Source organism: Dipodomys ordii, unplaced genomic scaffold (assembly GCF_000151885.1).
Source record: "Dipodomys ordii isolate 6190 unplaced genomic scaffold, Dord_2.0 Scaffold135, whole genome shotgun sequence".
NCBI lineage: Eukaryota > Metazoa > Chordata > Mammalia > Rodentia > Heteromyidae > Dipodomys > Dipodomys ordii.
In genome coordinates, this window is record NW_012267351.1 from 147,722 (window position 1) to 163,824 (window position 16,103).

The window sequence follows — 16,103 nt, forward strand, 5'->3', positions numbered from 1 at the left end:
GTGTGTGTGTGTGTGTGTGTGTGTGTGTGTGTGTGGAGCCTGGGAATGCCCATGACCAGTAGGAGAAGGGTGTGTGTGTGTGTGTGTGTGTGTGTGTAGCCTGGGAATGCCCATGACCAGTAGGAGAAGGGTGTGTGTGTGTGTGTGTGTGTGTGTGTCTTTCCTGAATGAGGGCAAGCACACAATCCTGTCCAAACAAACACACCAGGTGTTGTATTTGGCTGCTCATGTTGTTGCTTGTTTGGTTATTCCCATGGAGTGGGATGGAGGAAGGATGTGAAGGTTTGGAATTAAACAGATCAAGTATGACACTCACGATAATAAAAACAGCTACCCAGATTCCACGTAACACTGGAGTGTATGGGAACGTCTCACCATTTGTGAACTTGAGTTGCAGTTACAGGAAATTTTTTAATGTTTCAAATTGTGAAGCTCATTGTCGTGGCTGGCAGGGATCTTACGCTTCTGAGACAGAATGAGAGGTCCCTGCGAACAGATCCTCTTCCTGGTACCCACGGCAGACATCTCTAATCAAGCACGGCACTCTTCTTATGCTTGATTACCAATGTCTGGTTCAGAGTCCTCCTCTCCGGGGAAGGCACTGCCAGATAAGGCCTGTTTGCTAACCATCTGACGGACGGTCCTGTTGTCCTGTTGCGTGACATTGTGTGGCTTCCCGCTGCGGCTATTTCTGCACATGTTTTCTCAGCAGGCTTCGTGGCCCCTTTTAATCATGTACGCCTTAAGCTGAGGGTCTGTCATCGTGGTTATTTCTGGCCCTCTTGGCATTGTAATTGAAGGTCGTCTAGTCTGGGACCGACATGCTAAACACAGTGTCTTGCTTGTAGCCGCTGCTGTGGTTTGATGAGTTGACAGAAAGACCAAGGAAAACCCAAAAACCTCGTATTATCCGGGTGGTGGATAATACCCCAAAGGGGGATGGCTAGGGGCCTTGTCATTTGAGGGACAAGAAAATAAGGTGGTTTTGACTTCAAGAGCTTGAAGCATAGAATTCAGTTCATAATGCTGCCTGACCGATCGGGTGCCTAGCACTGAACAGACAGCCCCGACCCAAGAAACTCCCTCCCAAGAACCATCATTGTGGTAGACCATCTGATCGTATCAACATGTCTGCTCATCACCGGACGCCACCGGCTCACACCTGTAATCCTAACTTCTTGGGAGGCTAAGAACAGGAGGATGGTGGTTTGGGCAGAAAAGCTTGTGAAACCCCTTCTAAGCCCCTACCTAGGTGGAATGGTGTATACCTGTCACCCCAAGCTATGTGAGAAGATGAGATTGGGAAGATCGTGGTTCAAGGCCAGTCCAGGGGGGAAGAGTGAATGGGACTCCATCTGTAGATGGAGGAAAGCAATGACAGAAGACAGAGGGGGAAACAAGCCCGAGTAATGAAGCCCAGAAAGGGCCGGGGAAGAGGCACTTGGGGGCAGAGGGTCTCATCTGGCTGTGTTTTTCTATTTAGTTTGAGAAGAACCGCAGAGACCAAGACGCCACCAAGCACAAGCTCTTGGAGATTGCGAACTACGTGGACAAGGTGAGGCTTGCAGGGGGTGGGGTGGGTGTGGGGGGGTGAGGATGCGCTGTGTGGGAGGGGCCGGCCCCCAGAAGGGCACACGGGACATAGCGCCCTCTGCTGGATTGCTCACTAGGCATCCTGAGGCACTGGCTTTTTGGGTTTCAGAATTCCTTTTGTTTTTGCTCTTGTGTTTGTGTTGTTTATAAAATCAAAGAATTAGACTAAGTCAATGACTTTCAGTTTAAAAGAAAAAAATACGATATCTATAATATAGACATAAAACATATATATATTCAAGTCATGGGACTTGAACTCAGGACCCGGGTGCTGCCCCTGAGCTTTGTTGCTCATGGATATTATATTGGTCTACGACTAGAGGTTAGAGGTTCAGAGCTCATCAGCCGGGAAGCTCTCAGATTCATAGTTTGGTTCTGTCCTGGGGACACAGATGACAATCCCCTCTCCTCTCCCCCCCCCCCGTTCCCTCAGCAATAACCATGAAATAATCATTGCAAAAACTTGGATGCCCGACTTCCATTTGCTGAGTCGTGGGTCCCATCCATCCGGAGCAGCGCCTCCAAGTTCACTTCCTTACAGAGCTCCCCACGGAAGCAAATTCCAGGGTCAGGTGCAGGCACTGGGGTCCGAATCCCAGGCTCTGCCGCCAGTGTCTTCTTACCGAGTTCAGTGGCTTCCCTAATGTCTGTGGACCTCGCTGCTTCCACAGTGCCCAAACAGTACTGTCCCAATGACTGTTTTTAGCTGGAGAAGCACCTGCCAATTTCCAATGGGTCTCTCTTCTGCTCATTTATTTTTACTTCTTTTTGGCCAGTCATGGGGCTTGAACTCAGGGCCTGGGCACTGTCCCTGAGGTTCTTTTGCTCAAGCCTAGCATTCTACCACTTGAGCCACAAGCACCACTTCCGACTTTTTCTGTTTATGTGGTATGGAACCCAGGGCTTCATGCATGCAAGGCAAGCCCTCTACCAGGGCTTCATGCATGCAAGGCAAGCCCTCTACCACTGAGCCGTATTCCCAGCTCTGAGGTTAGGCAGATACTCTACCACTTGAACCGGCTTTTTTTTTTTAACTTATTTTCAAATAGGCATCATTATAAATTTTTAAATTGTTATTACCAAGATATTGTACAGAAGGGTTATAGTTACATAAGTTAGATAAAGAATGCATTTTTTTTTGGTCCAGTTGTGGGGCCTGAACTCTGGGCCTGGGCACTGTCCCTCAGCTCTTCAGCTCAAGGCTAGCGCTCTACCAGTTGAGCCACAGCACCACTTCCAGCTTTTTTCTTTTTGCTTATGTGGTGCTGAGGAATCGAACCCAGGGCCTCAGGCATGCAAGGCATGCGCTCTACCACTGAGCCACCTTCCCAGCCCAAAGAATGCATTTCTTTTTGGACAATGTCACCCTTCCTTGCTCTCTCCCAATTTTTCCCTCCCACCCCCACTCAAGAGTTGTATAGTTAATTTTCAACATAGTGTCCAGTGAGTACCATTGCTGCAATTGTCTACCCTTTCCCCTCCATTTCTGTACCTCCCCTTATCCTCCCCAAAACATCTAATCTAACAAACAAAACCAAAAGGAAAGAAAACCAAACAAAAACTGCAAAAAAAGAAAAAGAAATCTCATCTTCATTTCCTGCAGTTCATTTCGATGAATATTGTTTTGTATGATCAGATGCACATAGGTATTGTGCCTTTTGTTCCTCTCCTAAGAGTATCCTCCTTTGATGTAACTGTAACCCCTCTGTACATCGTCTTTTTTTATTTTTTTGTCGGTCGTGGGGCTTGAACTCTGGGCCTGGGCACTGTCCCTCAGCTCTTCAGCTCAAGGCTAGCGCTCTACCAGTTGAGCCACAGCACCACTTCCAGCTTTTTTCTTTTTGCTTATGTGGTGCTGAGGAATCAAACCCAGGGCCTCATGCATGCAAGGCAAGCACTCTACCACTGAGCCACCTTCCCAACCCCACAATAACCATTTAAAAACAAAAAGGAGTATCTTCCTTCGATCTCACTCTGTGAGGACATCACTTTTTTTTTTTTTCCTGAATCATCCTACCTATACTTCCGGTAAAACTGGGATTACAAGCTCGCACTGCCATACCTGGCCTTACATGGGACTTTTCTTTTGGAAAGGGGGACAGGGGAGGTCTTCAAATAGCCTCCACCTTTTTGGAAATCTGGGATGCTGGTTTTCTCAGCCTCTGTGAAGTGGGGTGTTGAGGAACTTTATGGACATTCATAAGGCAGCAGCTAGAGCCCTAGACCCATCCTGATGGCGGACAATAGAGCACACTCGTCACTAGCTCCAGAACCAGCCTCGGTAACATCAGACTTTTCTTTTCCCCCCCATGATGATGAAGTTGAGTGTCTTGTCTGGTTATTGCCTTCCATTTCCTTCCTTCCTTCAACTCCCTGACCCCATCCCACGGGACTCTTGGTTTCCCATGATTGCCCAGAGGTCAGTTCCGGAAGTTACAGCAGCCACTGGAAGTGCTCTGTCTTTGGCAGGGAGGTTTAGTTGCTTCAGGTCAGACCCAGCCTTGAACCCCTTGATCAACAGGTTCCCTCCCTTCCCCACCCCTCCACTTCTTTCTCTTCTCTTCCCCTTCAGTCTCTTCCAGTCTGCTGATGGTGTAGCAGAAGGGGGCTGCGCCAGGGGGGGCAGAGCTTTATCAGCCCCACACGGTACTGGCGGAGATGGTGACTGTGGTGTCCTTTTCAGTTTTACCGGTCCTTGAACATCCGGATTGCGCTGGTGGGCCTGGAAGTGTGGACGCATGGGAATATGTGTGAAGTCTCGGAGAATCCTTACTCTACCCTCTGGTCGTTCCTCAGCTGGAGGAGGAAGCTGCTCAAGCAGAAGTACCACGACAATGCTCAGCTCATCACGTAAGTCCTTAATCCCTTCCTTGGGGGGCGGTGGGAATGGGGGGGTGCTGGCACTCAGTTTGCCCTTTCTGTCTCCAGCCATTTTGAGTGTTGGGTCCCCAAGACCCTCCCCTCCCCTTGGTCCAGATAACTAGGCTTTTTCCTTACACATGCTCTGTGCAGACCTACCTCGGAGGGGGTCAGCAGCTTGCTGCCTTCGGGAGGAAATCAGATTCATAGCCAGCCGAGGAGCCTCAGCCACCCTGAAACCCGCTTTGGTCTAATCTCCCAGCACAGGCCCGGGAGAGGGGTTTCCTTGTTTTTCCAGAAGGAAGTCGAGAATCGACAGGGAGTGTGGGAACTGTGCGCTGGGTGGGTGGGTGGAGGGGATCTCCAGGAGGGACCGTGTGGAGTTTATCAGCCTCAGAAAGAAGCGCACACACAGGGATGGGTGGTGGAGGATACAGTATCCAGAGGGCGATGGGAAAATAACTGTGTCCCCCCCCCCCCAAATCTGGGCTATGAGTGGTCACTTGATGACACTCTGTTCACCCCCAGGAGAAGGCTTGATTTCCCAAAACTTTGAGCCTTCAATGAACTTTGAAAGCTTGGTGTCTTACTTTTGGGGTGGGGTAGGACAGGGGGGAAGACCTTGAATCTAGGTTTCCCTCAGGACACATGGATGGATTACTAAGTAAGGCTTTAGATAAGATTAGCATCTATTCTGCAGCCTGCTTCTCTGGAGACTAGTCTCTGTTGAATTTAGCAAACCTCTCGCTTAGGGCCCACTAGACAGACGTCAGATGCTAGGTTCTAACGATTCCCCAAAGAGACAGGATGGCCCGGCTCTCAAGGCACTGTGGTCTAGGGGGAAAAAAAGGCTTACACGCAGATGGCTACCACCTACAGAATTTCCACGGAGATCCTTTAAATAGCTCCGAGGTTTGCCACAGGCAGACGGCGCTGCTGGAGTTTCCTTTATTCCTTCTCGTTCGCCCTGGATGGATCTGCAGCTGAGAGGAGGAGGGCTCAGGCAGGAGCGGGGGTGGGGAGAGAGGACGGCCTAGCTGGCCTGCCATTGCAAAACAAAGGCAGGAGCAGGAGCAGCGCGGCCTTGCACGCAGCTGCACTCTGGAAGGTTCCTGGAGGGACACAGCTGTTTCTTGGCTGCCTCTTCCCCCACCCCCCACAGTTCTGTAAGAAAAAATCTGGCCCCAGAGACACACACCACAGGGGGCAGCTGGCTGTATGGCGTGATTCCTTGAGCATCAGAACCTGCGCCGCCCAGTCCTCCATCCGCCCCTCTGTCCTCCTCTGGTCTCTGTTTTCTCCCCGGAGGGAACTGGCTCTGGGCAAGGGTAGGGAAGAGTGTCTGAGGGAGGGGAACGTATAAGAGGAAGTTGAGAGGTGTGGTGACCAGTGGTCAAGGATCCCAGGACCCTCCCCTTGGGAATGATCTGGAAATGGCAGTGGGGACCCCAAGAACATAGGAGCCACCCACTAGGCACCGGGGAGCAGCTCTCTCGGCCCGAGCCGTCATCTTTGCTCTTCCTGCTCTAGGGGCCTGTCTTTCCACGGCGCCACCATCGGCCTGGCTCCGCTCATGGCCATGTGTTCCATGTACCAATCTGGAGGGGTGAACGTGGTAAGTCACATGCCATGTAAATGATGTCACAAAGGCATCCCCAATACCAGAGATTGAACTTGGAGCCTCGAGTACTCTATCACGTGAGCTGCAGGGATGCACTCGGTCCTGGGTGTTTAGTTTGTGCTCTAGATAGGGTCTCACACAAACTTTCCCAGAGCCAGTCCCCAAGCAGGATCTTGCTACCTCCGCCTCTCTAGTTGCTAGGATTATAGGCATGTATGGGAAGCTATCCTTAAAAAAAATAATAGTAATAACTGGATATTTGTTATTGAGGAAGAATGAAGCTCTGACATTAACAAGAGCCACTTGAGCCACATCCCCGGCCCTATTTTTTTCCAATCTATTGGGTCTTGCTTTTTGCCTGAGCCACAGATAGGTGTTCCCGTTATGTTGTGTGCCTAGCTGGGATGGCAGGCTTGTGCCACGGCACCCCGCATTTTATTGGTTGAGATGGAAGCCTTTCCTTCTTTTTGCCTTCACTGGCCTCAAATCACAATGTTCCCAGATTCAGCCTCCTGGGTAGCTGGAATTACAGGCAGGAGCGCAGCCACCTTGCCTTCTCGCCTTTTAAGCTCCTGCTTTCGATGATTAAACACCACACACTTATGTGTGCTATGTCTGGGGGGGGGTGTACCTGTATTGTGGGCTGCCCTCAGCACCCCATCACCGGCTTTGATGTCAGTGGTTTGGGGCTTTTTGGTTGAAATCAGGCCTGGAGAACCTGAGGTAGAGAATCCAAGAGGAAGCAGCAAAGCTGGGCTACGGATAGAGGTGGAAGCTGGGGAGACGGGGAGGTGGCCCTTGAATGACCTAGCTTCTCTCCCCACGCAGGATCACTCTGAGAATGCCATTGGGGTGGCTGCCACCATGGCCCACGAGATGGGCCACAACTTTGGCATGAGCCACGATGTTAAGCATTGCTGTCCAGCCAGTGCCCAAGATGGCGGGTGCATCATGGCGGCCGCCACCGGGTGAGTCAACAGGAAAAGTGAGGATAGTGAGCCCAAAGGGGAGGAGGTTAGAGGGGGGGAGGGATGTAGGGGCGAGCCTGGAACTCAGCCCCTGGACTCTGTCCCTGAGCTTTGTTGCTCAAGGCTAGTGCGCTACTATTTTGAGCCATAGCACCACTTCTGGTTTTCTGGTGGCCAATTAGACATAAGAGTCTCACAGGCTTTCCTGCCAGGGGCTGGCCTTGAACCGTGATCCTCAGCTCTCAGCTTCCTGAGTGGTTTTTAACTGTTTGGTTGGAGATGAGAGTCTCTTGTATTTATCTGCCTGGGCTGACTTCAGACCTCAATCCTCAGATCTCAGTCTCCCGGACAGCTAGGATTATAAGTGTGAGCCACCAGTACCTGGCAGATTTTTGTTTTTTAAGATGGCATCTCACTGGGTTGCCCAACGCAGCACATAGACACACAAAAAAGATGAATACACCAGAATGGCAAGGTTCCTATTTTTGTGATGAAGCTAACATGCTGATCAGTGTTACAAAAGACGTGTATGTGCGGCTGTGGCAGCTGTATCCAGGTGGCATCGGCCGGCTCGGGTGCGCAGTAGGACTATAAGCTATCTCATGTGTGTGCATCGCCCCCATTAATTCCAACCTCACCCTCTTGCCAGGCACCCCTTCCCCAGAGTGTTCAATGGCTGTAATAGGAAGGAGATGGACAGGTACCTGCAGTCGGGGGGCGGGATGTGTCTCTCCAATATGCCGGACACCAGGACACTGTATGGAGGCCGGAGATGTGGGAACGGATACCTGGAGGACGGGGAAGAATGCGACTGTGGAGAGGAAGACGTGAGTGTCCTGGTGCATGGGTGTCGATTCCCGCGCTCCAGGGAAGATGGGGCTGCGATCAGTAACTTCTTGGTCGTTGGGATTGCCTGCATGTGTCCACCAAAGACCCCGTTGCCTGGAAGATGTGCAGAGAATTCCCCCAGGATGCTCCTACATCCTCTGAAAGTTCCGTGTGTGTGTGTGTGTGTGTGTGTGTGTTGGAATTGATGCTTGAACTCAGGGCTGGAGTGCTCTCCCCCTAGTTTTTTTTTGCACAAGGCTGGTGCTCAAGGCTTGAGCCACTGCTTCACTTAATGGCCATTGGAGATAAGAGTCTCATGGGCTTTTCTTCCCCCAGCTGGCTTCAAACTGCGACCCTGAGATCTCAGCCTCCTGAGTCGCTAGGATAACAGGTGTGAGGCACTGGTGCCTGGCGCTCTTAAAGAGTTAAGTTGTTCTTGTGCGTGTCTAGCCTGCCCAGAAGCTGTGACCTGTTGATATGTTGACTCTCTGTTCTCCAGAGGAGGTGTAGATGGGCCCCTGGGTTCTCTGAATTTGTTCTAAGGCCACACAGCTGTATTATATGAACTTGAACATGAGCCTGAGGAGCGTCCTTAAAAAAGCAAGCTTGGCCAGGTGCTGGTCGGTAGCTCACGCCTGTGATCTTAGCTACTCAAGAGACCAAGATGTAAGGATGGTCCTTTGAAGCCAGCCCAGGCAGGAAAGCCTGGGAGACTCTTTATCTCCCATTATCCACAAGAAAACCAGAAGTGGTGCTGTGGCTCAAACTGGTAGAGCGCTAGCCTTAAGTGGAAAAGCTCAGGGACAGCACCCAGGTCCTGAGTTCAAGCCCCACAACCGACAAATCAACCAATCAATCAATATTGCAAGCTCATTCTATTCTGCCTAGAGAAGAGAAGATTGAAAGGGGCTGTAGGAAGGGTAGTCCAGGCTGGGGAAGGGAGAGAGACACAGCAGAGCCTCCTGGATCAGCTTTTCCTTCTCTCTAGTCTTCCAACCCAGTGTGGCGGGCACACAGACTCGTCCTGTCCTTTGTCACAGAAGCGTGTTTTTCTAGGGGGGTGGGGGGTGGGGTGGGTGGGAAGCAGAACTAGCTGGGCGCCGGTGGCTCACGCCTGTAATCTAGATTCAGGAGGGAGAGAGACACAGCAGAGCCTCCTGGATCAGCTTTTCCTTCTCTCTAGTCTTCCAACCCAGTGTGGCGGGCACACAGACTCGTCCTGTCCTTTGTCACAGAAGCGTGTTTTTCTAGGGGGGCGGGGGGTGGGGTGGGTGGGAAGCAGAACTAGCTGGGCGCCGGTGGCTCACGCCTGTAATCTAGATTCAGGAGGCTGAGAGCTGAGGATCACCGTTCAACGCCAGCAGGAGCAGCAAAGTTGTGAGACTCTTTTTTTTTTTGTCGGTTGTGGGGCTTGAACTCTGGGCCTGGGCGCTGTCCCTCAGCTCTTCAGCTCAAGGCGAGTGCTCTACCACTTGAGAAATAAAATAAAATAAATAAATAAATTTAGATTTGAACATAAGGGTGTAACTTTCAGACTAAAACAAGAACTAGTGAAACAGGCTCCCCTCCCCTCCCCAGCTCCCTCCCCCTCCCCACCCCCAGGAGCTCCGACACTTCAGAAATGCATCGAGGAGTAGAAGGATTTTTGTAAATGGAAGTGTAAATGGAGAATCAAAGCGTAGGGGCAGATTTGCACTAGGTTGTGGCCCCGAGGACTGTGCACGTGTGTGTGTGTGTGTGTGTGTGTGCGCGCGTGTGTGTGTTTCCTACAGCAAAACACCTGTTACCTGGACGGTAAAGGTGGTAGGTGATGTTTTGAAAGGCATTCCAGGCTCCTGGTGTAGGATGGGGATGCCTGCCCTGGGGGCGGGGCTTGTCCCTGACTCCTCCCCCTCCACTGTCTCCCTAGGAATGCGACAACCCCTGCTGTAATGCCTCCAACTGTACCCTGAAGGAAGGCCTGGAGTGCGCCCACGGCGCCTGCTGCCACAATTGCAAGGTGAGCGGCCTTCGGGACTGGTTCTCTGTAGGGCGCCAACCTGACAGCCTGCAGCCGCAGGCCCCCCTTCCCCCCTCGGCTGGCCCGGCTTCCTCACTCAACTTGATGAGCCACGGGCAGCCAGGTTCCACGCGCAGGACTGGAGTGTAGACCCATGCGAGGGGCCACGCGAGGCCACAGGTTCAATCCCCACCACTGCCTGTCCTCCCACCGCCCCCCCCCAAAAAAAAGAAAGAAAAGTGGGATGCCAATGGCGGTCACGCCTGTCATCCTAGCTACTCAGGAGGCTGAGACCTGAGGATCAAGGTTCAAAGCCAGCCCAGGCAGGAAAGTCCGTGAGACTCTTGGCTCCAATTGGCCAGCAAAATAAAACCAGAGGTGGAGCTGTGGTTCACGTGGTAGAGTACCAGCCTTGAGCAAAAGAAAAAAAAAAGGGACTTGGAGGCCAACCTGGGTCACGTGGTAAGATCCCACTATGAGACTCAAAGAAAGGAGGAAGAGAGAAAAGACGCACACTCAAGCCAAACGTCTCATTACAGAAACACTAAGGTGTGTAATCGGTACACCTGCTCTTCTCAGAAGGCTTTGCAAGATACATATGCAGTTCACCATGCATACATATGCATGACATGCACGTGTCTGCATTATTATATATATACATATATATACATCTGTGCTACAATATTTGAACATCTGTGCAATTGATGTATAAATCTGACAGGGCTCTGGCCTAAAGCCACAGACCTGTGTTCTCCCCGCCTCTTGTGGGGAGTGAGTCCAACACGTGTCCCCTTGACAAGCCCAGGAGGGGGCTGTTACCTCTGATTGTGGGTGGATAAATAAACACGCAGAGGCTGAGTGGCTGCCCAAGCTCCTACTCCTGCTTAAAGTCCTCAATTCTCACCAGGCTCTAGAGATGCCCTGGGGTGGGCCTCCTTGGCCCCCAATCCCTCCTGCGAGGAATGAGCTGGTGTGCAGCACCCCCCACCCCCGCAGCAAACTCTCCCAGGAATGGAGGGATTTGTTCCCCCATTGTGGGTGTCCTTGCCAGGCTTCCCTCCCTCGTCCAGGGCTGTGAGGGGCTGAGTCCATTCCAGCCCCCTCCCAAAGATGGCAGAAAGAGCCTGCAGTCTGACCTTCTATGCAGTCCACGCGGACCCTCCTGGTGTGTGACCTGCTGTCTGAAACCTACAATTTTTTTTTTTTTACCTCTTTCTTAGCCATGGGGCCCTAAGGTTTTTATCTATAAACCGAGAAGAGTGTTAGCAATTCTGAGCACCCAGGATCTCTGAAAGACTGAAGGGAAACTTGATTTTGACTGTTTCCTGGGGTGAACTGTCCATTGGGCTCTTTGGACCGGCAGAATAGCTGGGCGGGCCTGCAGCCTGGCCCCATGGTAAACTGTGGTATTGCTGGGAGCTTTGTAAATCCAAGAGGTGTTAGGTGAATCGTGTGTGTGTGTGTGTGTGTGTGTGTGTGTGTGTGTGTGTGTGTTTCCTTTGCCTCTCACACTGAGTCTTCAGATATATATATATTTTTTTTTCCCCCAGTCCTGGGCTTGAACTCAGGGCCTGGGCACTGTCTCTGAGCTTTTGCTCAAGACTAGCACACTACCACTTGAGCCACAGCACCACTTCCAGCCTTTTCTGTGTATGTGGTACTGAAGAATGGAACGCAAGGCTTCATGCATGCAAGGCAAACACTCTACCACTAAGCCACCTTCCCAGCCCTCAGATCTATTCTTCAACCTCTTCAAGCCTCAGGTTTCCCCCTCTGTCCAGTAGAGATGGTTCTATAGAACTCTTGTGAGGTCTAAGTGAAGTCCTGTTGGCCCTGGGCTCTTGGGCAGAGGAGGAGCTGTGTGGGCAGAGCTATCACCAGCCGGTGCGGAGGGGACAAAATGATGACACACACGTTATCTCTCACCTTCGCTTCTTTCCGCCACTCTGAAGACGAAGGGATTTAGCATTTGGGCAGACACCTTGAAGATTCCCAGCCATGAATCCTTTTGCTCCTAGGAGGCCGGTGATGGCTTGCACTAATGGTCACTGGGGACCAGAGGTGGTGGAAAATTCTGGGGAGTGCTGCTCGCCAGCCCTGGGCGGCTGGGGCTGAGGGCACCAAGAAGGCACTGACTGACTGACTTCTGCATTTCTCCACCCAGCTGGTGGCCCCCGGCACCCTGTGCCGTGAGCAGGCAGGGCAGTGCGACCTCCCGGAATTCTGCACGGGCAAGTCTCCCCACTGCCCCTCCAACTTCTACCAGATGGACGGCACCCCCTGCGAGAGCGGCCAGGCCTACTGCTACATCGGCATGTGCCTCACCTACCACGACCAGTGCCAGCGGCTGTGGGGGCCTAGTAAGCACTCTCCCGGGGGATACAGCTCCTGTCCACCTCCACCGGCCTTGCTGGCCGGCCTCCCCTGCCGGCTGGTTGGGATGGCTTAGCATCTGGTCTTCAGAACACCCTCACAAAGCACCTCTGCCCTCCTCCGGGCAGGATGGATGCTCAGGAAGCGCCAGGGCCCAGCCTTCCTCCCAGACCCAAGATGCTTTTAACTCTCAGAGAGAACACTAGATGAGAATAATGCAAGGGATGGGGGAAAAAAATGAGCAGGTGACAGGACATAGAAAGACACATGAAATTGGTCTAAGACTTCCATCCTCTCTGGTGGAAGGGAATGATCGCTGTTTTGTGGTTTTAGTTTTAGTTTTAGTTTTTTTTCTGTCGGTCATGGGGCTTGAATGCTGGGCCTGGGCACCGTCTCTGAGCTCTTCAGCTCAAGGCGAGCGCTCTACCACTTGAACCACAGCACCACTTCCGGTTTTCTGGTGGTTCATTGGAGATAAGATTGTCATGGACTTTCCTGCCTGGGCTGGCTTCAAACTGTGATCCTCAGATCTCAGCCTCCCCAGTAGCTAGGATGAAAGGTGTGGGCCACCAGCACTTGGCATATATTAAAACTTTGAATAGATCTGTTGGGCCCATAAGTTTCAGTTTTACTACTGTAAACTACTGATGCTACACTTGTATTTGCATGACCATGAACATATGTCTTCAACACTGTTGCCAATCATAGCAGTTACAACCTTATGTTTTGTGGGTTGTTTTTTTTTTTTTTCAACCTAGGGACCAATTAAATTAACTCTGGGAAATCCGGACAATGGAAGAATGCTGTATGGCTAAGTGAATGGAAGGCGCTGAATGAAACCATCCCCACAAAAATGCAGGGCAGAATAGTGCCTTGGAAATATCCTTGCATTCCTCATTAGATCCTTTCTCGAAGTTGCACCTAGAATCTTACCTAAGACAGGCAGAGCAGAAGTGGGCAGAAATGCAGTTATTGCCAGAGGATAGACTACAAGGAATTGTTGGCTTTTACAGGAGTGTAAAAACTGGAACAATCATGAGGCAAAAACTCCAAGAGCATTTGTTACATCTTTAAAATCTTTGTATACATTTTACCTATTTTTTTTAAATCCTGAAACTAGACAGGACTTTTATTTGTTAGTAGCAACCAAGATTAGCATGCAAACTCCAGTAGATAAAAGTCCTTCAGAAAGCATTACAATGAACTTAAAACTTTTTATTTAAATGGATCTTGTTGAAAATACGAGGGTAGTACCAGTACCGAGAGAAGTTTCAGGTGGAAGAGGCTGAGGCTTTCTCTCCGCAAGGTACCCTTCCCCTGGTGCTTCCGCTCCAGGCTCGCTTTGCCCTGGCTGGCTTCTGGCAGGCTGGCGTACTGAGAGGGTGTGTCTCCCAAATCCAGGAGCCTGGACTGCCTCAGATGCCTGCTTCGAGAAGGTCAACGTGGCAGGGGACCACTTTGGCAACTGTGGGAGAGACATACATGGCCAACCCAAGAAATGCAATATAAGGTAAGGCTCCCAGGACCTCCTCCCCCACCCCGGCGGGGTGTGGAATGACAGCTCCCCCTCCCCCTCGCCCCCAGTTCACGCTGGGGCCTTTGCATGTGTCACCTGAAGCCATTCTTGGCCTGTGTCTTGATAGTGCATCCTTCAGCCCCATGGCAGGTGCGAGAATGGAGTGTGTGTATGTGGGGGTGGGGGGGGTTGGCCTTCTTTCAATCCTGGGTGCAGAGTGCTAATTATGCCACGGTCTGTCCCTCTGTCCCACCCCACTCAAGCCTGGACCAAGAAAGACTGCAGCTGGGGGGGGGTTCCCTGCTCTGATCGCGTCTCCTCCCCTCCCCTCCCCTCCCTCCCTCCCTCTCTCCCTTTGGGGTACAGAGACGTCAAGTGTGGGAAGATCCAGTGTCACATCCCCGACGCCCAAGCCAAGGAGTCCAACGCGGTGCCCATCAAGACCACCATCACTCTGAACAAACAGACGATCGAGTGCTATGGGGTCCACTTCTACCGGAGCAACGAGGACGAGGTGGACAGCTTGGACCCGGGCCTGGTGATGACCGGGACCAAGTGCGGCCCCGACCACGTGAGTCCCTCCCCCACCCCACAGCCTCACTCTGGAAGGCGTGGCCCAGAGTCAGACAGAGAGTTCTGGAAGGGAAGGCTAGGCTCTCAATCTCTGAGTTTCCCCAGGCTCCCCAACATCTGAGCCAATGTGATTTCCTTCGTGAACGTTGGGGGTGCAATGACGGCACAGCCCGGCTGGCTTCGTTACTGCAACAGCAATAGAGGAAGGGTGAACCAGCTCCTCTCCAGGAGCGTCGCGGAGGAGCATGCCAGGCTCACAGCTTGAATCGTGCGCATGAAATGGTTTTTGGGAAAAAAATGTGGGGGTTGGAGGCATGACTCAACTCAGTTGGTAAAGGGCTAGTCGTGAGTGAAAAGCATCAAGTACCTACCCAGTTCGAGTCCTGCTCTTGGACCTAGAAAAGGAAAAAATACAAAATACACAGCATAGTTCCTACAGTTCCTAGCACAGAACACTGTTAAGTACATGCTAAACACAGTAGCAATGTAGACCATATGTGAAAAATATCTGAAATATTATTTTACACTATTAGAATTATTTCACACTATATATATGTTATGGTATATGCATGTATGTACGTATATATGTATATGTTTGTATAATATACATATATCTGTATTGTATATATAGGACATGTGTGTGTGTGTGTGTGTAGTGTGGGTATGTCAGGGTGTCTGGACAGGGGCTTGAACTCAGAGCATTGAGCTTAGCCATGCCTCCACTTCTGGCTTTGTGCTGGTTATTTGGAGATAAGAGTCTCATGAGGCTGGGTGCCAGTGGCTCACGCCTGTAATCCTCAGGAGGCTGAGATCTGAGGATCTCGGTTCAAAGCCAGCCCGACAGGAAAGTCCGTGAGACTCTTATCTCCAATAAACCACTAGAAAACCAGAAGTGGCGCTGTGGCTCAAGCGGTAGAGTACTCACCTTGAGCTGAAGAGCTGAGGGACAGCACCCAGGCCCAGAGTTCAAGCCCCACGACTGACCAAAAAAAAAAAAAAAGTCTCATGAATTTGTCAGGGGCTGGCTTCAAACTCTAATCCTCAGATCTCAGCCTCCTGAGCAGCTAAGGTTCCAGGTGTGAACTACTAGCGCTTAACAGTATATCATATTTTATTATTTTTTTGACCAGTCCTGGACCTTGAACTCAGGGCCTAGGTGCTGTCCTTGGGCCTCTTTGTACTCAAGGTAAGCACACTACCACTTGAGCCTCAGTGCCACTTCTGCCTTTTTCTGAGTAGTTTATTGGAGATGAGTGTTATGGACTTTCCTACCACGGCTGGCTTTGAACCGAGATCCTCAGATTTCAGCCTCCCCAATAGCTAAGATTACAGGTATGAGCCACCGGCACTCACTTCCTATCATATTTTAATACTGCAATGTTTTGTTTGCTTCCTCCTTAATCATGAGGCTAAGAGCTGAATTTATCTAAAACAAAAAACAAAAATTGTCCTTGGCCTTTTTGAGTCTTTCATTGCTCACTGTAATAAGAGCTCAGTGACTTCCTCCCGTGCATTGGAAGTGTGAACTCTGAGGTCCTGATTCGCACCAGCGCCCTGAAGACTCTTCTTGTTCCCCTGTCCCCCGCAGATCTGCTTCGATGGTCAGTGCAGAAACGCCTCCTTCTTTGACGCCGAAAACTGTGAGAAGAAATGCAATGGTCATGGGGTAGGTAGACCGGTCCTGGGGGGCAGGCTGCGGGGTGCTGGTGTCCTGGGGGGCAGGCTGCGGGGTGCTGGTGTCCTGGGGGGCAGGCTGCGGGGTGCTGGTGTCCT

The 16,103-nt window shown here is 51.3% G+C and overlaps 1 protein-coding gene across 1 annotated transcript in view; it reads left to right on the forward strand.

Annotated features, from left to right (window-relative positions):
* Window positions 1–16,103, forward strand: part of Adam19 (ADAM metallopeptidase domain 19) — a 58,693-nt gene that overhangs the window by 37,401 nt on the left and 5,189 nt on the right. The window contains exons 9-18 of the mRNA XM_013030872.1: window positions 1,484–1,555; window positions 4,277–4,443; window positions 5,983–6,067; window positions 6,902–7,041; window positions 7,691–7,868; window positions 9,779–9,868; window positions 12,033–12,228; window positions 13,643–13,751; window positions 14,124–14,328; window positions 15,919–16,000. Of these exons, the coding sequence (XP_012886326.1) occupies window positions 1,484–1,555; window positions 4,277–4,443; window positions 5,983–6,067; window positions 6,902–7,041; window positions 7,691–7,868; window positions 9,779–9,868; window positions 12,033–12,228; window positions 13,643–13,751; window positions 14,124–14,328; window positions 15,919–16,000 (1,324 nt within the window). The remainder of the gene's footprint in view (window positions 1–1,483; window positions 1,556–4,276; window positions 4,444–5,982; window positions 6,068–6,901; window positions 7,042–7,690; window positions 7,869–9,778; window positions 9,869–12,032; window positions 12,229–13,642; window positions 13,752–14,123; window positions 14,329–15,918; window positions 16,001–16,103) is intronic.